The 18,313-nt window shown below is 50.3% G+C and overlaps 2 protein-coding genes across 5 annotated transcripts; one reads left to right on the top strand and one right to left on the bottom strand.

The window, feature by feature from the left end:
• On the top strand, positions 5-13,391 carry LOC8063084 (LEAF RUST 10 DISEASE-RESISTANCE LOCUS RECEPTOR-LIKE PROTEIN KINASE-like 1.2). Of its 4 annotated transcripts, none has more exons than XM_021456039.1 (5): positions 5-1,128; positions 11,065-11,094; positions 11,545-11,823; positions 12,074-12,524; positions 12,626-13,391. In XM_021456039.1, the coding sequence occupies exons 1-5, from the start codon at positions 219-221 to the stop codon at positions 13,077-13,079; spliced, it is 2,124 nt and encodes a 707-aa protein (XP_021311714.1). In that variant the 5' UTR covers positions 5-218; the 3' UTR covers positions 13,080-13,391. The 4 variants fall into 4 exon arrangements, with proteins under 4 accessions (XP_021311714.1, XP_021311717.1, XP_021311715.1 ...); XM_021456042.1 differs by lacking the exon at positions 5-1,128 and adding an exon at positions 2,737-5,733; XM_021456040.1 differs by lacking the exon at positions 5-1,128 and adding an exon at positions 5,803-8,097.
• Positions 13,454-17,155, bottom strand: LOC8068039 (protein ABHD17C). The gene is made up of 5 exons (XM_002456127.2): positions 16,492-17,155; positions 15,139-15,175; positions 14,795-15,031; positions 14,670-14,717; positions 13,454-14,346 (listed from the first exon to the last, which is right to left on the bottom strand). Exons 1-5 carry the CDS (start codon positions 16,881-16,883, stop codon positions 13,948-13,950), a joined length of 1,113 nt encoding a protein of 370 aa, XP_002456172.1. The 5' UTR covers positions 16,884-17,155; the 3' UTR covers positions 13,454-13,947.

Below are 18,313 nucleotides of genomic sequence, written 5' to 3'. Positions count from 1 at the left end.
CCGCCGAGTCCACGCTGCTCCAGTCTCCAAGCGCCTCAAGTCTCAATCCGTGTTATCGCCTCTCGCCTGCCCCACCTCCGGCCAACCAGCAACCGACCTTCGCCGAAGCCCGAAACCCGGTCAAGTCCATGGGACCTATAAACCGCGGCGGCCGCAAGTCACAAGCAAGAGCAACCAAACCCGTGCCTAGTTGCATTGGAGCTTAACAAAACAGCCAGATGAGCGTGAACCCACCTTGGCTTCTCGCCGCCATGGCTGCTCACCTACCAGTACCACCACGTCTCCCCGTCCTCCTCCTCTTCGTCTTCCTCGCCGTCCATGTCCATCTCCCCGCCTCCCATGCCGTCTCTCCTTCGCTCCCGACCACCTATGACGGTTCGATTTGCTCGAAATCGTCCATGTGCGGCGGCGTCAATATCAGCTATCCCTTCTACCTCTCCGACGCGACCAGAGAGATCGCTGATTACGGATACAACTACTCCTGCGGCTACACCGACCTGAAGATTTCCTGCCAAGGCGAGTGGCCGACCGAGACCGCGGTCATCAGTCTCGGCGGAGAGAACTACACCGTTCAGCACATCTTCTACGACACCCGCACCATCATTCTGGCAGACAGCGACGTGCTCCCCGGCGGCAGCTGCCCTGCACTCCGCCACAACGTCAGCTTCGATGAGTTGTGGCTGTACAACAGCAGCACCTTCCACAATCTCACCTTCTTCTTCGGCTGTGACACCGTGCCGTTTGGATTGGAGGAATACAAAATCAAATGCCCGGGGTTCAAGGGTCCACCAGATGCTGGCAAAGGAGACTCCTTTGTGCTCGTAACTGACGAGCATGCCATGAATCTGGAGCAAGAGTTGGCAAGGAACTGCAACATGATTGTCACCGTGCCAGCGAGAGCCGATGTTCTGATAGCAGCAAGTAGCCAGGAAAATTTCACAAGCGGCGGATACGGAGACGTGCTCAAGCGTGGGTTCGAGTTGGAATGGAACCGTATCAATGGCTCAGAGGATGGGTGTCAGCGGTGCGAGGAGTCGAACGGGCAATGCGCCTATGGCGAGTACAGGGAATTCCTGGGCTGCTTGTGCGATGGAGGGAAGGTGGGCAACCCGGACTGCAAACGATCAAGTAAGTAGTCCTTCCGAACCGACCTTTTGTTTTCGCAATCACCAGCGATCGGAACCTCGTAGTCGTAGCTAGCCTCGCAACGTCCCCCGTGTGTGCAGTGTGCGCGTCCCGCGCTGCTCTGCTTGCCTCGTGTCGTGGTAATGGTGAATGCTTTGACCTGATATAGTCAACACTTCGTTGGGGGGGTTTTTTGCCTGGGAAATTAATGCCTGGGTAGGTACAGAGCTGGAAATTCTGGCTCCTGTTTGCATCATTCGACAAGGATGTTTACAGCCTCGCGACCCTCGTTCTGCTTTTTGCACCAAATCCCTGTTTTTTTTTCCCCTCGTGAGCGAGATCCATCAGGCGGCCCGGCGGCTTGCCGTGCTCCACGAGCAGTTCCGTATTGCCCCTGTTTTCCGTGTGGAACAAGGACCAGGATGAACGGAAAACGCAACCCACAGGCGGACAGGGCTGGTTGCCTGGTTTGCGTCGCTTTGATTTTAGTGGTTCACAAAAAGAGAGAGGAGTGGGTCCCTGCTCTTTGGTAGTCCAATCCTATGTGACACTTACAGAATGTTATAACTACACATTTACTTGTCTTATAAGCCGTATTTTTTCTACCAGCCAACAATATTTTTCTCTCACGATAAATCAGCGAATAGTATTTTCAGTCGTGTCTTTTCAGACCAGCGAACTGACCAGTTCAATTCTTCTAACAAAAAAGATAGAATTGTCCTAGCGGCAGCCCCCCATCCGCCACATTAAGGCCAGTCTCAATGGAGAGTTTCATAGCGTTGTTTCCAAGGTTGCCATGTCATATGAAATGAAATGAAACTTGGATGCAACACTCACTCTCAATGGAGAGTTTCATTCCATAGTTTCATAGACATTTAATTTCAAGACTCATAGAGAGTTGATAATCGTGTCAAGAGAGTTTCGTCTAGATGAAACTCATTTCTTCTCTCTCTTCTTAAATACACTGTCATGTCATCTAAAATGCCTATGTGGCAGCCTATTTAATGTGAATAAAACTCAGATGAAACTCCCACTGAGACTGGCCTAAGAGCCCAGCCTAGCCTAGTGGACGAAACTCTAAGAGGCGCCCCTGGCGGCGGCCCCCCATCTGCCGCTGTCGGCCGCCTTCCTGACAACCATAGTACCAACCACCTCGCTCGCCTCCCTCTCTCTTCCCCCGTATCTGCCACCTACACCCCTCTCCAGCTACGCTTGAAGCCAACTGCGCAGCTCCAGCTGGTGGCTCCATGCCCACCTCCGCCAACGCCGCCGATGGCCACCGCCCTGGCATAGCTGACCGCCTCCCCCTCCCTTCTCCCTCTAGATCTGTCGCCCACGTCCCTCCCTAGCCGCACACGGAGCCTGCTATGCCCTAGACATTGCCCGCTTTTGGCACTGGCATGGCCATCCCGTAGCTGGCCTCCCCCTCACCTCCCCATCCTCCATCCCCTTTATGGGCTACTCCACAGTGTCGTGGCCCCTCTACGTACATTGTCACCCCCGCCGCTTGCGTTGGCTCCTGCGATGGCGGGTACCTCCCTTGACTTCGCCAACCCTTCTTCCTCCATGTGCGCCGCCACTGCTCCACAGCGTGGCCCTAACACCGGCACCGGTGTTGGCAGCCCGCATGCATGCTGCTCACCGCAGAAGTCGAAGGCGGAGTCACCGCTGATAGGGTCCGAGACGCCCCACCAGACGTCGTAGTTGTCGGCCCATGGTAGGTGGACTACAACCGAAGCTACTAGCGACCTCACCGGCCACCTCAAACTCCTCTTCTCTCTCGGTGGCTGCGTCATTGTGCTACCCTAGTTGTTCCTCGAGAGGGTGCTCCAAACGTTGTCACTAGGCAGTCGACGATGATGAGGAGCCCGATGAAGAACATCCCACAACCTACCTGGAGGCTGCTCGTTGCTTGCCTAGGCCAGTTTCTGTGTCACCTATGTTTGCCCAACCTCGTTTAGTCGTGGTTCAAGGCCATGGCGGAGCGAGCGCAGGATGGTAGGGACATCAGAAGCGCAACTTTGGTTGTGCCTCCACATCAAGATAAGACATCAGAAGCTAGTTGGTCGTGTTCCTATTTGGTGTGCGGCCTGCCTTCTCGGCCAATGGATGGTCACATCCCTGTAGAGGCTTGGCCCTCGTGTCACGTCTTCTCGACGATGGGTCTCCGCCCCAACGCCGATGGGTGAAAGGAGATCCTACCGCGACATGAGGCATGCCCTGTGGCTGCCTCAGTTGAGCCTCGCCAAGAGTAGCTCCCGCCAAGGCGAAGGATCCCCATATAGATTTTGCGACAGATGTTTCAATTGTCTCTCCTACTCGAACGGAGTGGCAACTTATCGTTTGTCTCCGTATTGTCTGTGTTGCCATAGCTTCAGCCACATAGCCAAGGACTACAAGCGAATGAGGTCTCTTGCGATGACGAAGGCAAAGGGTGGCGTTGCTCGTGGAGACGAGCCACCAGCACCCCAGCACACGGCCCACAGCAACCCACCAAGTTCGGCCGAGACCCACAAGGAGAGCGACCAAGGCACCGCGCACACCAGCGTGTATGATCGCCAATGATGGCTATGTAGTATGATTAGCGAGTAATAGTCCATGATCTTCTTATGCTAGGGAGGGCAAACATAGGCAAAGCTAGCTAGGTGGATAGATGGTCCATGAACCATCCTAAAATTTAGTGGTTAAACTATAGTAGATGAGCTCTCTAAAATCATAAAAATTATACATAGACCACTCTATAGTTTGGTTTTACATCTAAAGTGGACCACCCTTGCTCTAGATCCTAGCTACGCCACTGAGGGCAAAGCCGATTGTATAATACTAACACCCCTATTCTAGTGTGCCATGATCGTGGCGCGTCGTTGTAACTTTCACTGTTTCTAGATCATAATATAAAGATGCACAAATCTTTTTGCGTATTTAAGAAAAAAAATAGAATTATCAAGCGTCCAAGACCAAACCTTCCTTTGCTTCCATGGCGTCAACCAATGGGAAGCTCACGTGGTGTCATTGTTGCTAAAACCTGCAAGGTTTTTTTAGGGAAGCAACATGCAAACTCTGCATTGGAGCGACAGCAAACCTGTAGTGAGAGACTGAGAGCAGAGACCGTCGTATGGAGTACTCTTTGCACATTTTTCATCCAAAGGCGCGGTTCTTGGTCTTGGGTCGTGATTCGTGACATCATACATACTTTGTGTTTAGATCCATTTCATGGCTTCCAAGTCCCAACCTTAGCTGCCGTGTTTCTGAATCGACATTTGTCGGACAAGGGATTGGAATAAGGAAAGTGTGTACTGCATGTTTAGAAATTTTGCACATAATAGGAACATATAAATAGTTTTTCCGGAGCGAGCAACTTTAGTGGCTATCGAATCAACTTTCCCCGACTACCAAAGTTCCCAATTTCCCATCACAGAGAGGAGGATCAGAGGACTGGGTCCTGACTCCTGAGTACTCCTGCAGTTATACTTGATGCAGATCATGTACGAGTGTTCAACGCTAAACGCGGATCTTTCTTCTAGATAGAACACGAGCCGCGACGGAACAACGACGGGGAGGAAGGAGTCATCGGCCGTACCCAACCTTGCGTGGTAGCGATTGCCAAGATAGTCATGGTCAAGCACGGCTCTTCTGATCTGGTGCCGCCCTCGTCTACCACCTGACCCAACCATCCGAGAAGACTCCCAGCCCATTGTTGCCTTATAAACAGAGCCGAGGCCGGCGGCCACCGGACTACAGCGGACACTCGTCTAACTTATTCAGCCATGGCCCTCTGCTCGCTACGCCGCCACCGGCTGCCGCTGCCTTTTCTCCTTGCCATCCTGTTTGCTGCTTCCCATGGCGACGATTACAGCCCCTCCATATGCACGCTGCAACCATACGCATGCGGCAAAGTGAATATCAGATACCCGTTCTATCTTTCCGATGAGACGGCAGATGTGCTGGGCAACAACTCCTCCTGCGGCTACCCTGGGCTGGTCATCGACTGTGTGGACGACAAGTATCCCATCATGCAACTCGGCAGCAGCAGCAGCAACACAGGCTACTACTACAACTACAACGTGACGGACATCGACTACAACAACTTCACCATCTCCCTCGCCTACCCCGATGTCCTTGATGATGAGAGCTGCCCATGGGTCGACCACAACGTCACCGTTTCGCCAACCTTGTGGCTGAACCTGTCGGAGTACACCGTTGGTTACCTCCTCTTCTTCGCCAACTGCTCCACCAACACTGTCCCTGGTCAGCCTAACATCGACCCGATCCCATGCGCAAGCAGTTCTGACGACGGCGTAGATTACTATTCTTTTGTGATTCCTTCGTCGGAGGTGCTCCACCAACCTCTGTCGCAGGAGTGCAAGCAAGTTACCCAAGTGCCGGTGCTTCAGAACGCTAACCTGACGATCAATCAGCAATGGAGCACCAACGGGTATCTCACCGCTCTTGAACAGGGTTTTCAGTTGGAATGGAACATAAGCCGGAGGTCCGAGCGGTGCACCCAGTGCGAGAGATCCAATGGAAGATGTGCCTACAGCAGAGATGGGGAATTCGTAGCTTGCTTGTGCACCAACGGGCGAGTGAGCGACCATGAATGCACCAAAGGTAAGCCCTTTCGGTCTTGTACTACCCTTTCTCCCTTTTTTGGTTGAAACCAAGCCTTTTCTCCTTCCTTGGTGTCAAATTGTTAAGGGGATCCATTTAGTTTGCAGCTTCATGAACTGTAAGTAGGCAGGTATCTGCTAGTTGTTTTTCCTTCAGATTTTACCTTGAAATCAAATCTTTGCTTGGCCTGGTCAAAGAACTTCGGTCGATTTCTGAAAAATAGAATGTGTAGAAATGGATCTAAATTAAAGGATGAAAAATCTGTAGAACTCAATCAACCATGTACCAATTTCAGCCCTGCCCTTAACAGGACCACCAGCAGCAGCAGAAAGCTTGCTGCCACCAGCTTGCCATATTTTGGGCCCTCTTCATCTTCTTCCTCCTGGTCCTGGGCCTTCCATGTCAGTTTCCTTCCAGCCCTATGTCTGCAACCGCTGCTCCCTCTTGCTTACCACTTTGTAATCTTGCAAATTGCGAGCTGTTTGCTTCATCACAAAATCAGAAATTTTTATATGAGTTAGGTTCAAGTTCGAAGTCGCATCCTGAACTACCTGATCACAGTAAGCCCCGGCAGCTGTATGTGGGATGGAAGGGGGGTAAAAGCAATAGCCGAACACGACCCAGGACCAGCCACTCTGACCGATTCTTCCCCCAATCTGCACGCGATGTGTTGTTGTGGAACGCCTCTGCTCGATCACCTGGACGTCCACACCTTGGACTGCGTCTGCTCTTATTTCTCCACGGCTGCCGTCGGCGGGAATGAGACAGAACTTGACCGCCTGCGATTCCAGCCGCATCGCTGGCACATGCCTGCTGCTGCTGGAACTGGAAGCCACACCGCCACAGTGGTGGGAGCAAGCGGCTCCGTTTTCTCAAGCCGTGTCTTGCACCGTTGCACGGCCGTAGACTCGATCTTCGGGAACCACTGACCGCAGGGTTTTTTTTTTTGACATACTGCATCGTTGAACACATGCAGGAGAATAGGAGAAAGCATAATACCAGTAGTAAACCACCTGCACCAACCACCAAGATAATACTAGTAGTAAAAAAAAGGCTTTTTAGACGACCAATAGCTTTTCCTTTTGACGCCAAGCTCTGGAGTCCGCCACGAGACAGGGACATGCGGGCGTGTCTGATCAGGTACCGCGGCGACTCTGGCAGTGTGCCGCGGTAGGCTGGCAACGTCGCGCCTCGCGAGTCCTCTACTACTCCAGGCAGGCAGAGGCAAGGCACGGCCCTTCATCAAAGCCATCGTGTGTCGTTCTTGCCCTCGTCAGTGTCAGCCACCCAACCTTCGCCAGTACTGCACGGCTCGCTGCACTTGCCACTTGCCAGTGCCAAAGCGAGGCTTAAAACATCGCTTGACCCAAAAAAAAAAAAAAACGGAACCTGCCCGCCGTCCGGCAACCAAAACCGCGCGCCAGAGATCCCTGAGACCTCACTCAATAGAGCTGCCACCTGCCATGCCGATGCCGTCCCCGAGCCACCACGACCGAGGCCTCCTCTTCCTCTTCCTCGTCCTCGTACTCGCCGCGGCCGTCGCGTCGTCGCGCGGCGATGACGACACGTACGCCGTCTCCGCGTGCCGGTCGCGGCCGTACCTCTGCGGCGGCGTGAACATCAGCTACCCGTTCTACCTCGCCAGCGACGACGGCGAGTCCTACTGCGGCTACCCGGGCCTCGCCGTCACCTGCGACAACAACAACAACAACAGGCGGCCCGTCCTGAAGCTCGGCGGCGACAGCTACACAATCTCGGGCATCGACTACGCCAACCTGACCGTCTCGCTCGCCGACGCGGACGCCGCGGGCAGCAGCGGATGCCCCGTCGTGGACCACAACGTGACCATCCCGCCGGCCATCCGGCTGTCCCTTATTCTCCACAGCGTCGACTACCTCTTCTTCTTCGCCGGCTGCACCTTCGGCCCGGACGCCGAGCCCGATCCCAAACCGCCGAAGCCGCCGACCATCAAGCCCATCACCTGTGGCGACATGGACAAACCGCCGGCGGACTCCATGACGTTCGTGCTCCCGCGCGGCGAGGTGCCGCCCGGCGACTGGTCGACCGCGTGCCGGCAGGTTTTCGAGGTGCCGGTGCTCAAGAGCTCCGTCCCGTCCAAGGATGTCGCGGAGGACCCGGTGTGGAGGAACGACGGGTACGGCAAGGCCCTCCGCGCGGGGTTCCTGCTGGGCTGGGACCGGAGCTCCGGTGGCCGCTGCGGCCAATGCGAGCAGTCCAGCGGCAAGTGCGGGTACAGCCGCGCCGGCGAGTTCGCGGGCTGCCTCTGCGCCGACGGCCGCGTGGGCGACGGCGGCAGTTGCAGTAAGATATCAGCTGACTCCTCCTCCGCTCTGTCTTGGCCCGGTACGTAAACGTAATAGCCAATGCTTTCACCGTCCAAAATCGCCATAGAAATGATCCATATCCAGCCCATTGTTAGCCTTCGATGGCGTGCATTCATTCTATCAGGCGTCACTATTACCTGCATAACACACCATCATATCATATCGCTGGTAATGACAAATATCTGGGTGTGAAACGAACCAGAGCTTAAAGCGCGTCAGTCCAATTACTCCGGGCTCTGCTGCTCAGTAACCCGTCCTCTGCTCGATAGAGATGTGTCATAGACTCATAGATAGCTTGAAAGCACGGCTCCGATCCGATGGCGCAACGGCACCTCGCGCTTTTTTTGTTTCCCAGCGTCTGTCGCCGGCGGGGCTGTTGGGACGAGTCGGCCTCCGAGATGTCATCCAGGACCACCGAGCTCGGTCGCGTCGCGCTCAGCACGACCACGCGTTGAGGAAAATCGATGGAGCCACAGCGACGGGGCTCCGTCTCGCTCTCGCCCAAGACTTGTTCCTCTTGGCTGTGTGTGTGTGTCTCGTCGTACGGCCAGGGACCGGTTGAGAATTTGGAAGTATATTGGCATCCATCCATCTCTCCTACCGTCCGTACCCTATCTGTTAGTGTTAGCTGCTCCATGCAGGGTGCAGCACCAAATCATGCGGCTAACACTGCTCTTCGGTAGTACTCTCTAGGCACTTATTACAGAATTAATTGCTTAGAAGGACTGTGTCCTTTGCTACGACCGATTGCCACATCACGGTTCGCATGACAGTAGCTTTACTTTCACGTGCAAGACTCGTAGCGTGTAGCCTAGCGTGTAGGCTGTTGCTGATTGATCCTTACAATGTTTCCCGGCAGGAGCTACTTGCGGAATTTATGGTTGCGCGTCTAATGACTTAATGAGAGATCCATGCCCGCCTGTCGATGTAGGACACAGAAGAAACTTTTTTCGAGAACATGCTACAGCGCGTATTTCATTAAGTAGAATAAAGGAGTTTTGTTATAGTCAGGGTCAAATTACGGTAATCTAGAGGTTCATGCGCACTCGCGTAGTATAGTAGTCTTGTTAATTTCAGAGCCGGACATCTTGGTGCTCTATCTAACTGAATCGCAGGTGTTCACATTAAGTAATTGGGACCGCTGAGGCCTGAGGTAGCCATTTCCACTGACATTGGTAACTGGATAGGCTGTGGAATCACTGTACTATATTGGAACAGTATGAGCCATGAGCCAAGACTTCAAAGATAATTGTGTTCTTCAACTAGCAGGTTTAGAGTGGTCGCTTTACATTTGAAACCTTCTTCATTCAAGACTTTGATTCCTTTGTTAGCCTTTTCAAACTGCTCTGATTTGTTTGAGATGTTCATGAATCTTAAGGATATAATCTCAAAAACTAGTATTGGTAAATTGCTTCTTATTTGATTTGATGGCTTTCAACTGCTCTGATTTCATATGAGATGTTCACTTTTGGTTATTCAGAAAGCTTTTTTTAAAAACAATGTTATTATTCAGAAAGTTTAGGAATATTTCAGATGTCTGTCTTGCAAGATATTTGTTGCCCACCTTTATTTTGATGCCGACCTCCTACCTATAGCCCTGTCCTGAGTCCTGACCTATATACATTGCTAAGGGACATTATGATTACGACTTTATAATAATATATACAACGACCAAGTTATTCACCAAAGGCGAATTGATTACTTGCCTCTGCAACTTTTCCCTAGCATTTCCATGTCATTACATGATGCATCGTATCTTCCTAAAGAGGAGCAAGTTTCAGCAAAATAAAAGAGGGAGAGGACAGAAAGGAAGATCTTGCATCATGCTCCACTATCACTACAAGCTAGATACAGTATAGATTATTCAAGGCCTTGTTTAGTTCTTAAAAAATTTGCAAAATTTTCCAGATTCTCTGTCTCTTCGAATCTTGCAGCACATGCATGAAGCATTAAATATAGATAAAAACAATAACTAATTACACAGTTTGCCTATAATTTACGATACGAATCTTTTGAGCTTATTTAGTCCATAATTGGACAATATTTGTCAAATACGAATGAAAGTGCTACAACATTCATTTTGTTAAAAAAAAATAGAACTAAACAGGGCCAAAATGCAGGGAGCTGCCTATCTGGTCAAAAAGGACACTGAACTTGTTTTACATTTTGGCCAAAGTTATCAGCAGGATCTGGATCCGTTGCTTTATTTACAAAAGAGAATTTCGGCTGAGAATTTCAACAGAGGAAGGAAACAACAATAACTTTTGCTGCTTCTAGCTCTTGCTACGCATCATATAATTCAAATGAGTTTATACAAATGAAACTCCATATCCTATTACTGAACTACCAAATTTTAACAAGTGTAGCTGATCAACTGAATGAAATAACTACCAAATTTCCTTTTTTTTCTCGAATATTGTATTAAGGAGAGGAGTTCAAACAAACATTCAACGAGCATGAAGGAAGTCTGACCTAACATAGCCGAAGATGAACCATCCTGAAAAAAAAAGACCTCACGTTTTGATATTACTTAGGCCTTGTTTAGATCCAAATTTTTTTTGGATTTTGACTCCGTAGCACTTTCGTTTTATTTGACAAACATTGTCCAATCATAGAGTAACTAGGCTTAAAAGATTTGTCTCGCGATTTACAGACAAACTATGTAATTAGTTTTTGTTTTTATCTATATTTAATGCTCTATGCATGTGCCGTAAAATTCAATGTGACGTGGAATCTTGAAAAGTTTTTGGTTTTGGGGGTGAACTAAACAAGGGCTTAAAAGGAAACTACCAAATTTCCTTACATTGTCTTCCTTGCATGAGTTTCTTTTGGGGCAATTTCTAGTGGAGTCTGCCTTGTTATTTCCAGCAGCATGATGTAAATTTCTCGGTTTGCAGTAATACTTTTGTGCTTTATTTTTCTGTTTGATGTAAATCAGCTTGATCTTGCTCAAATCTGACATTGTCTTTTGTTCGTTGGCATACAGGGTCAAAAAGGAAAACAGCAATTATTGCTGGTAAGCACTACGCAGCCTTTATCTACAATGTTTCTTAAATGGTCCACTGTTGGCTTTCTGCATAAATGTATTCCCTTTGTTCCCACAAATTTTGCTGCACTCCCTAGTATTACGTACTATCATTTCACACCTAAGGGCTTGTTTAGATTCAAATTTTTTTTGGATTTTGACACTGTAGCACTTTCATTTTTATTTGACAAACATTGTCCAATCATGGAATAACTAGGCTTAAAAGATTCGTTTCGTGATTTACAGACAAACTGTGTAATTAGTTTTTATTTTTATTTTTATTTAATACTTCATGCATGTGCCGCAAGATTCGATGTAAAGTTTTGGGTTTTTGGGTGCATCTAATTAAACAAGGCCGAACCTGTTACCGGAAGTATGCAGCTTTCAGCAATACTAGAAGATTAATATGGCAGTAATATTAACTGACGCAACCTTTTTCAGGTGTCGTGGCTGGTGTTGCCGGTGCTGCAGGCCTTGCCGCTGCCATATTTTTGTTCATGCGCAGGAGGAAGCAGAAGAAAGTGATCAACTCATCTTCGAAGCTCCTCAAGTACAGCGGGTCTGGTGGGACCCCGCGTTCTCGGGTCGGCGACATGGAGTCCGGCAGCATCGAGGACCCGCCGACGCACCTCTTCACCTACGAGGAGCTCGAGGAGGCGACCGACTGCTTCAACGAAAACAGAGAGCTCGGTGATGGTGGCTTCGGCACCGTCTACAAAGGTAGGAGAGTAGAGATGATCTCTTACAAAGCCATGCTCCGGCCTTTGGATTTGCACTTTTTCAGTGCCAATTGCCATCCTACATTGTTCAGCAAACCATGCTACTGTCAGTTCGTTCGTTCCAAGATGTTGGTCCTTGCATGCGTGGCACTATTCATATGATGACAAACCAAACCACGTACGTGAAGGCATGCAGCACTAAAAGTAATAACACCAGGGCGTCTGGTTCTTTTTGCTCACTGCTTGCTCAGGGTACCTCAAGGACGGGCGCGTGGTGGCGGTGAAGCGGCTGTACAACAACAGCTACCGTCGCGTGGAGCAGTTCCAGAACGAGGCGGCCATCCTGTCCGGGCTGCGCCACCCGAACCTGGTCATGTTCTACGGCTGCACGTCCAGCCAGAGCCGCGAGCTGCTGCTGGTGTACGAGTTCGTGGCCAACGGCACGGTGGCCGACCACCTGCACGGGCCGCGAGCCCCCGAGCGCGCCCTCTCGTGGCCGCTCCGCCTCAGCATCGCCGTCGAGTCCGCCGCGGCGCTCACCTACCTGCACGCCATCGAGCCCCCCGTCGTGCACCGCGACGTCAAGACCACCAACATCCTCCTCGACGCCGACTACCACGTCAAGGTCGCCGACTTCGGCCTCTCCCGCCTCTTCCCCCTCGACGTCACCCACGTCTCCACCGCTCCCCAGGGCACACCAGGGTATGTCATCGTGGTCGTATCGTATCTCGTCGTGTTTTTCCATGCATCGGCAGATAACAAATTTGTGTGTTTTTTTTGCACATATGGCTTGGCTTGCGCAGGTATGTAGATCCAGAGTACCACCAGTGCTACCAGCTGACGGACAAGAGCGACGTCTACAGTTTCGGGGTGGTGCTGGTGGAGCTCATCTCGTCCAAGCCCGCCGTGGACATCACCCGACACCGGAACGAGATCAACCTGGCCGGCATGGCCATCAGCAAGATCCAGAAGAGCCAGCTGGAGGAGCTCGTCGACCTCGGCCTGGGCTACGACACCGACCCGGCCACCAAGAAGATGATGACCATGGTCGCGGAGCTGGCCTTCCGCTGCCTGCAGCAGAACGGCGAGATGCGCCCGCCGATCAAGGAGGTGCTCGAGGTGCTCAGGAGCATTCAGGGCGAATGCCTGACGGAGAAGGATGGAGACAAGAAGAACAAGGACGGGCCCGTGTCTCCCACCACGGTTCATGCTCCGTGGGACAGCAGGGCCACCACGCCCAACACCAGCAAGGACTAGGCTAGTTAGTGCTCGAGGACTGAGACCGTCCGAGATTTGTTTGTGTTTCGTGTTTGTATTTAGGCTTCCGCATATAGAGAACTGCTTTGCTGTGCTGTGTGACTATGAGGCATCCCAGATTGCCTGTCATTTGTTTTCAGGCTTCGTAGCTCCTGGTGATGTAAATATTTGTGTTTGTTGGTGCTGTCAGGACAGAGGGAATGTACATAGTATATGTGTAAGAGTGGTAAGTGGTATATATACATGTGTAAGAGTGGTGAATGGTAGTATATAGTACATAAAGTACATGAATATAGATGTCGCTTGTGGCTAGCCTGACCTTTGACAACTGTGTTGTGCACAAGCCTGCTGTCGTTTCACCAGTCAGTTTCCAGTTGATATGTGCAGCATGATCCGTATAATAAGGTTGGAGTAGATCATACAGGGAAAAGCTCACATGGTTCCACAACGCATGTGAACCCCGATACCAGTGCACCCAGAATAGACTATGGTGCTCGTGATTCCGTTAAGACTTTCAGACTTTGCACAGAGGGGCGGCAAATGTTTGTATTGGTCCCTCGTGATTACAGACAATAATGGTACACTTTTACATGATGGAAACCCTAACCGATGCTGCAAAACATGTTGACGGTGTAAGTGTTAAATTAATTGAGGAACTACCAGTTTTCAGTCAAGTAGCCGTGCCTTTGATGGATGATGATGATGGTAGCTTCCTGGTTCTTTTTCTTATTTAACAGTTGTTTCCTCTGCACTGCAGGAACCGCTGATGCCATTCCTGGTGACATGATGTAGTAATACAGTTGCTTGATTTCCATGCTATAGTATCCTCACTCAGGTACTGTTTCACAATTTGTGCAGAACATAGGCATCACCAAACCAAGCATCTTCTCCTCCGGAACTTGTCAATGTCATCTGAGCTCATCCGTGGTTTATCAGGAACATCCACTGTTTTGGATTTCCCAACTCGGCTATCTAGGCTCTTCCGTGAGATCTGTGAGCACTTAGTAGCCTCTTGAGGTTTCTCCGAGTATGCTTCCTTTGTTTCTTTACTGGTAGTGCCATCCTTTGCTGTTATCTCTTTTGGTTCAGGTTTTGATGTCTTTTTGCTAACGCTTGACACAAACTTCTTCAAGTGCTTAATGTAATCTGGATATAGCTCGAGATTGCAGTGGCCACCACCACTCAACCACAGTGGAGAATATTTTACTTTGCAATGCTCCCATAGCTGTTTTCCGTGGGAGCAGTCAACGACATCATCTGATGTACCCTGGAACAAGAAAGTATCAGGTTATGTTAGTCAGAGCAGCAATAATCTACCAAATAAACGATGATACTGAATTAACAAACATTAATTTCTTAAGATGCCACTTGATACCTGTCTACAACTTTGACAAATCTGAATGTTCATTTTTAACATACTTGGATTGGGGTGAGTCATGATTAGTGAGTATTACTCATTCTACTGTGTATGCCCTTATCACAGATGAGGAATCACCCATTTTCATGCTCAATCTACTGTATTGTATCAGAAGTTAATACCACCAAGGACCCTGGGGGGAAGGAATTGGGGGATAGGGGATTAGAACTCACATGAATGACAAGCACCGGACAATTTACCAAGCCAATTTTATCGATGTTCTACAGCAAGGAGAGAAAAGATATCAGTTATTTAGCAAGCAACTAAAAACTCAAGGAAACAAAAGAACCAAATATACCTTGTAAATGTCAAACCAAAACGTCCGTTTGACTGGATATAGTACTCTTAGTCCAGATAAAATAGGACTATGCAAAACCACGGCTCGCAAGTCTGGCAATCGCGAAGCAAGATCAATGGTTGGACCACTTCCAACAGACTGACCATATAAGATTATATCCTCATCTGCGACACCATATTTTTCCTTGAGACAGTTATATGCTGCTTCAATGTCTGCATATGTATTACACTCAGTGGGCTGTTCAATGGAAGAATAAACTGTCTATTAAGATATGGTTAGGGAGAATATTATAGTTGCTAGATAAGTTATTAGTTAAGCGATCAAAATAAAAGAACAAAAGATACCTTCCCTGTAGATCTCCCATAACCAGAATAATCATACCTGCAGCAACATATAAGTCTGTAAAAATCACTTTCACAGAAAAAGACTGTAGGGAACTAACTGTGGCCACAAATTAAGCATCAGTCTATCCTCTAGAGGAGAACTAACTGTGGCCACAAATTAAGCATCAGTCTGGAGGAACTAACTCTGGCCACAAATTAAGCATCAGTCTAGAGGAGAAGCCTATTTAGCAAAGAGGTTCAACATTGTACCAAATGAAACTCAAGACAGAAACCAGGCACTTTAAAATGCTATGATGCAGATATCAGGTTAATCATATTTCCTTGGGATGGAAGGGGAAGCAATGCTGGATATGCTTTGCAGAAAGAATTTGTAAATGATGCAGATGGTGATTATGCTGTTTAGCAATAAAGTTATAATAATAATAAAAAACATGTTTTAGTCTCAGTCTAATATAAATATTTGGAGTTACCAAAGCTTTTCATGATTCCAAATTACAACCATGAAAGAAAATTTTCTTCAGCAGTCAGAAAGTAAATCTCCATGTCATACTCATACAGCAAAATTATATATGAAGAAAGGAAAAAAAGGATCCCTTGGAATCCAAATCTGATCCACATCTGACATCTCCCTGCATAATGCAATCCACCTAGAAAGACCCACTAATCATGCCTCAAAATGCAAGGCACCGCCTCATCAGCATCGAAAAAGTTCAAGGTGTAAAATCCAAGATACATCCACAAAATATATTATCTTGCCTCTCTGGCACATCTACATTGTCGGCACAGTCGCTATCTAGTGCATAACTAATAATCTATATAGCCTATTGTTTTTCTCTTTTCATGCGAAAGAAATTACTACTCTTACATGAAACATAGGAAACCCACTCTTGCATTCAGCACTCTAAAGCCCTACCTATTTCTTTCGTTGAACAGGATCCGTAAGATAATCAATTGAATTTGGGGGAAAAAATCTGTAAATCAAGGGTTTGCTGGTATGGCTGTTAGGGCAAGTAGTTGTTTGCGACTATAAATACAGGTTAATTTACACGTCACCTAACCTAAATCTTATCTCCCATCAATTATCAATACCATCTGCTAACAGGCTGTTGCCGCCACAGGGTCCCAAAATTAGAGCAAACCCCACCACTTTGCATAATCGAAGCACCTAATTTGGAGATATGAAGCCCAACAAATCAAGCAATAAATGCAAGGGAACACCAGAAATCGAACGCCTCCTGCAAGGGCGCCCCATTCCAAAAACCTCCTAGTTTCCCCCCAACGGAAAAGCCCTCCAGCTCGCAGCAAAATTGGCAATCGCGCGACCTGAAAAAGTGGCGGAGGCGGAGCATATACCCGAAGAGGTTGACGCGGAGGCGGCGGCTGAGCTCGACGAAGAGCCCGTACATCTGGCCGAGGTCGGCGGCGTTGCCGTGGGAGTAGAGCATCGTGGCTGAGGCCCGCGCGTGGCGCACGTACACCCCCACGATCTCGTTCCCGCGGCGGGTCCGGAGGCGCACCACCTCCGCGCCGTCCTCCTCCTCGGCACCGGCCGCCGCGACGGAGGAGGCCGAGGAGGAGGAGGAGCCCCCGGCGCCGTCCCGCCTCCGGCGGCGCGAGGGGCCCCGGGAGATCTCCGGGATGGCGAGGCGGCCGGTGGCGGCGTCCGCGACCACGACGGTGTAGGACGGCGGCGTGGGCGGGAAGAAGGCGAAGCGCGCGGCGATGTTGGACGTCACGCCGCCCATGCCTGCCCGTCGGTCTCTCTCTCTCTATCTCTCTCCCCGGCGGGTCAAGTGGGGTGGTCAGCTCTCAGCTGCAGCGCCGCCGCCTCGTCGCGCGCGGACGCATGCGGCGCGACGCCAGGAGGGTTTGGATCGGAGGGTTGGGCGGTGGGGCGAGCGCCGAGCGGAGAGAGAGGGAGAGGGAGAGGGAGGTGGGAGCTCACTTCTGCTTGCTTTTTCCCCTGTCCTGTGTGGTGTTTTTAATTCGGGCGTTGCTTTGCTTTTGGTTTGCGGCTGGGCTGGACCTGGACTGGATCGTCCCCCCGGTTTACCGAGAGCAGCGAAGCGGTTGGCCTCACCCGGACAGGAATGTCTCGGATCGGCTGAGGCCGGTGGCCGCCATGGCCGATGCTGTTGCTGTTGCTGCTGCCTTGGCCTTGCTGGACCGACCTGGAGTGGAGTCCAGGACTGGACCGACTGGTGGCGACAGTACGTGCCGTGCTACCAGTTCGACTGTACTGTGGTTGGTGTAGGTTGGTGCGTGACTTATTTTTTTTATCAGGTTTTATTGTCCTTCAGATTCAGATAGGTGTAACAGGAAGTTCGTTAGGAAACTTGACTTTACGCTCACGTGCTCGCTGAAGTGATGAAATTTCGTCTCCACAATAAAGGGCCTGTTGGGAAGATGCGCTTCGCACGCCCCAGCAGTACAGTAGATCGAGAACCTTCTCACTCGGTGCCGTGAGAGGCTTGAGCAGTAACGGACAGTGGGCTCAACAGTAGGTGAATACAGTGAATGCTCTCTCTCTATTAATGGCGGCATCACGCCCTTTATATAGGGCCCGGAAGCCGACCCAACGACATTTACATAAATGCCCCGTGACGGTGGGGGAATATTCCAGCATATTCTTTCATCGCAGTCTACTGACCCCAATATACTCGCGTAATTTCACGCGCGAACCCTTCGTTCGTCCTTTGACTGGGGCCTCGGCAGGTCGGAGGCTCGGATCCTCCGCCCAGTTGCGGATCCTCCGACGCTTTGGTGTCGGAGGTTCCGCAGCCCGGCTGGTCGGAGGTTGCTTCACCCGGCCACCCCGGGAGTTCCTCCTTGGCCTGGTCCAGTCGGAGGTTCCGCGGCCTGGCTGCGTTCTCCTGCCATCCTCGGACTCGGGAGGGTCGGAGGTTCCAACCTTTTCCTCACTCGTGGACCTCCGCCGGTGCTTCAGTCCCTGCACACACTCTGCACGATCAGACGAGTCGTCAACATTAGCATTTCCCGTCGAAGGATATCCTCCGACGTTTCAGGCGTCGGAGGTTCCTCAGGTGAAGGATAACCTCCGGCGCTACCAGGGGGAAGGATGCAGCTTTTCCCCAACAGGGCCACAAGACCACAAGTAGTACTCCTGGTTAATTAGGCCGTGTTTAATTGGTGAAGAAAAAATTTTACCACACTG

This window comes from Sorghum bicolor, chromosome 3 (genome assembly GCF_000003195.3).
Source record: "Sorghum bicolor cultivar BTx623 chromosome 3, Sorghum_bicolor_NCBIv3, whole genome shotgun sequence".
NCBI classification, from domain to species: Eukaryota; Viridiplantae; Streptophyta; class Magnoliopsida; order Poales; family Poaceae; genus Sorghum; species Sorghum bicolor.
Note: the sequence above shows the minus strand (reverse complement) of the source record. Positions and strands in the feature narration are given on the sequence as shown.

Excerpts from the sequence above, each read along its gene's own strand:
- LOC8063084 (XM_021456039.1), top strand. The coding sequence starts at position 219 with ATGAGCGTGAACCCACCTTGGCTTCTCGCCGCCATGGCTGCTCACCTA. Across the intron at positions 1,129-11,064 it reads CCCGGACTGCAAACGATCAA|GGTCAAAAAGGAAAACAGCA; the intron begins GTAAGTAGTCCT and ends GTTGGCATACAG. Across the intron at positions 11,095-11,544 it reads GAAAACAGCAATTATTGCTG|GTGTCGTGGCTGGTGTTGCC; the intron begins GTAAGCACTACG and ends AACCTTTTTCAG.
- LOC8068039 (XM_002456127.2), bottom strand. The coding sequence starts at position 16,883 with ATGGGCGGCGTGACGTCCAACATCGCCGCGCGCTTCGCCTTCTTCCCG. Across the intron at positions 15,176-16,491 it reads CTCCGCGTCAACCTCTTCGG|GTATGATTATTCTGGTTATG; the intron begins GTATATGCTCCG and ends ATGTTGCTGCAG. Across the intron at positions 14,347-14,669 it reads GTCCGGTGCTTGTCATTCAT|GGTACATCAGATGATGTCGT; the intron begins GTGAGTTCTAAT and ends TTCTTGTTCCAG.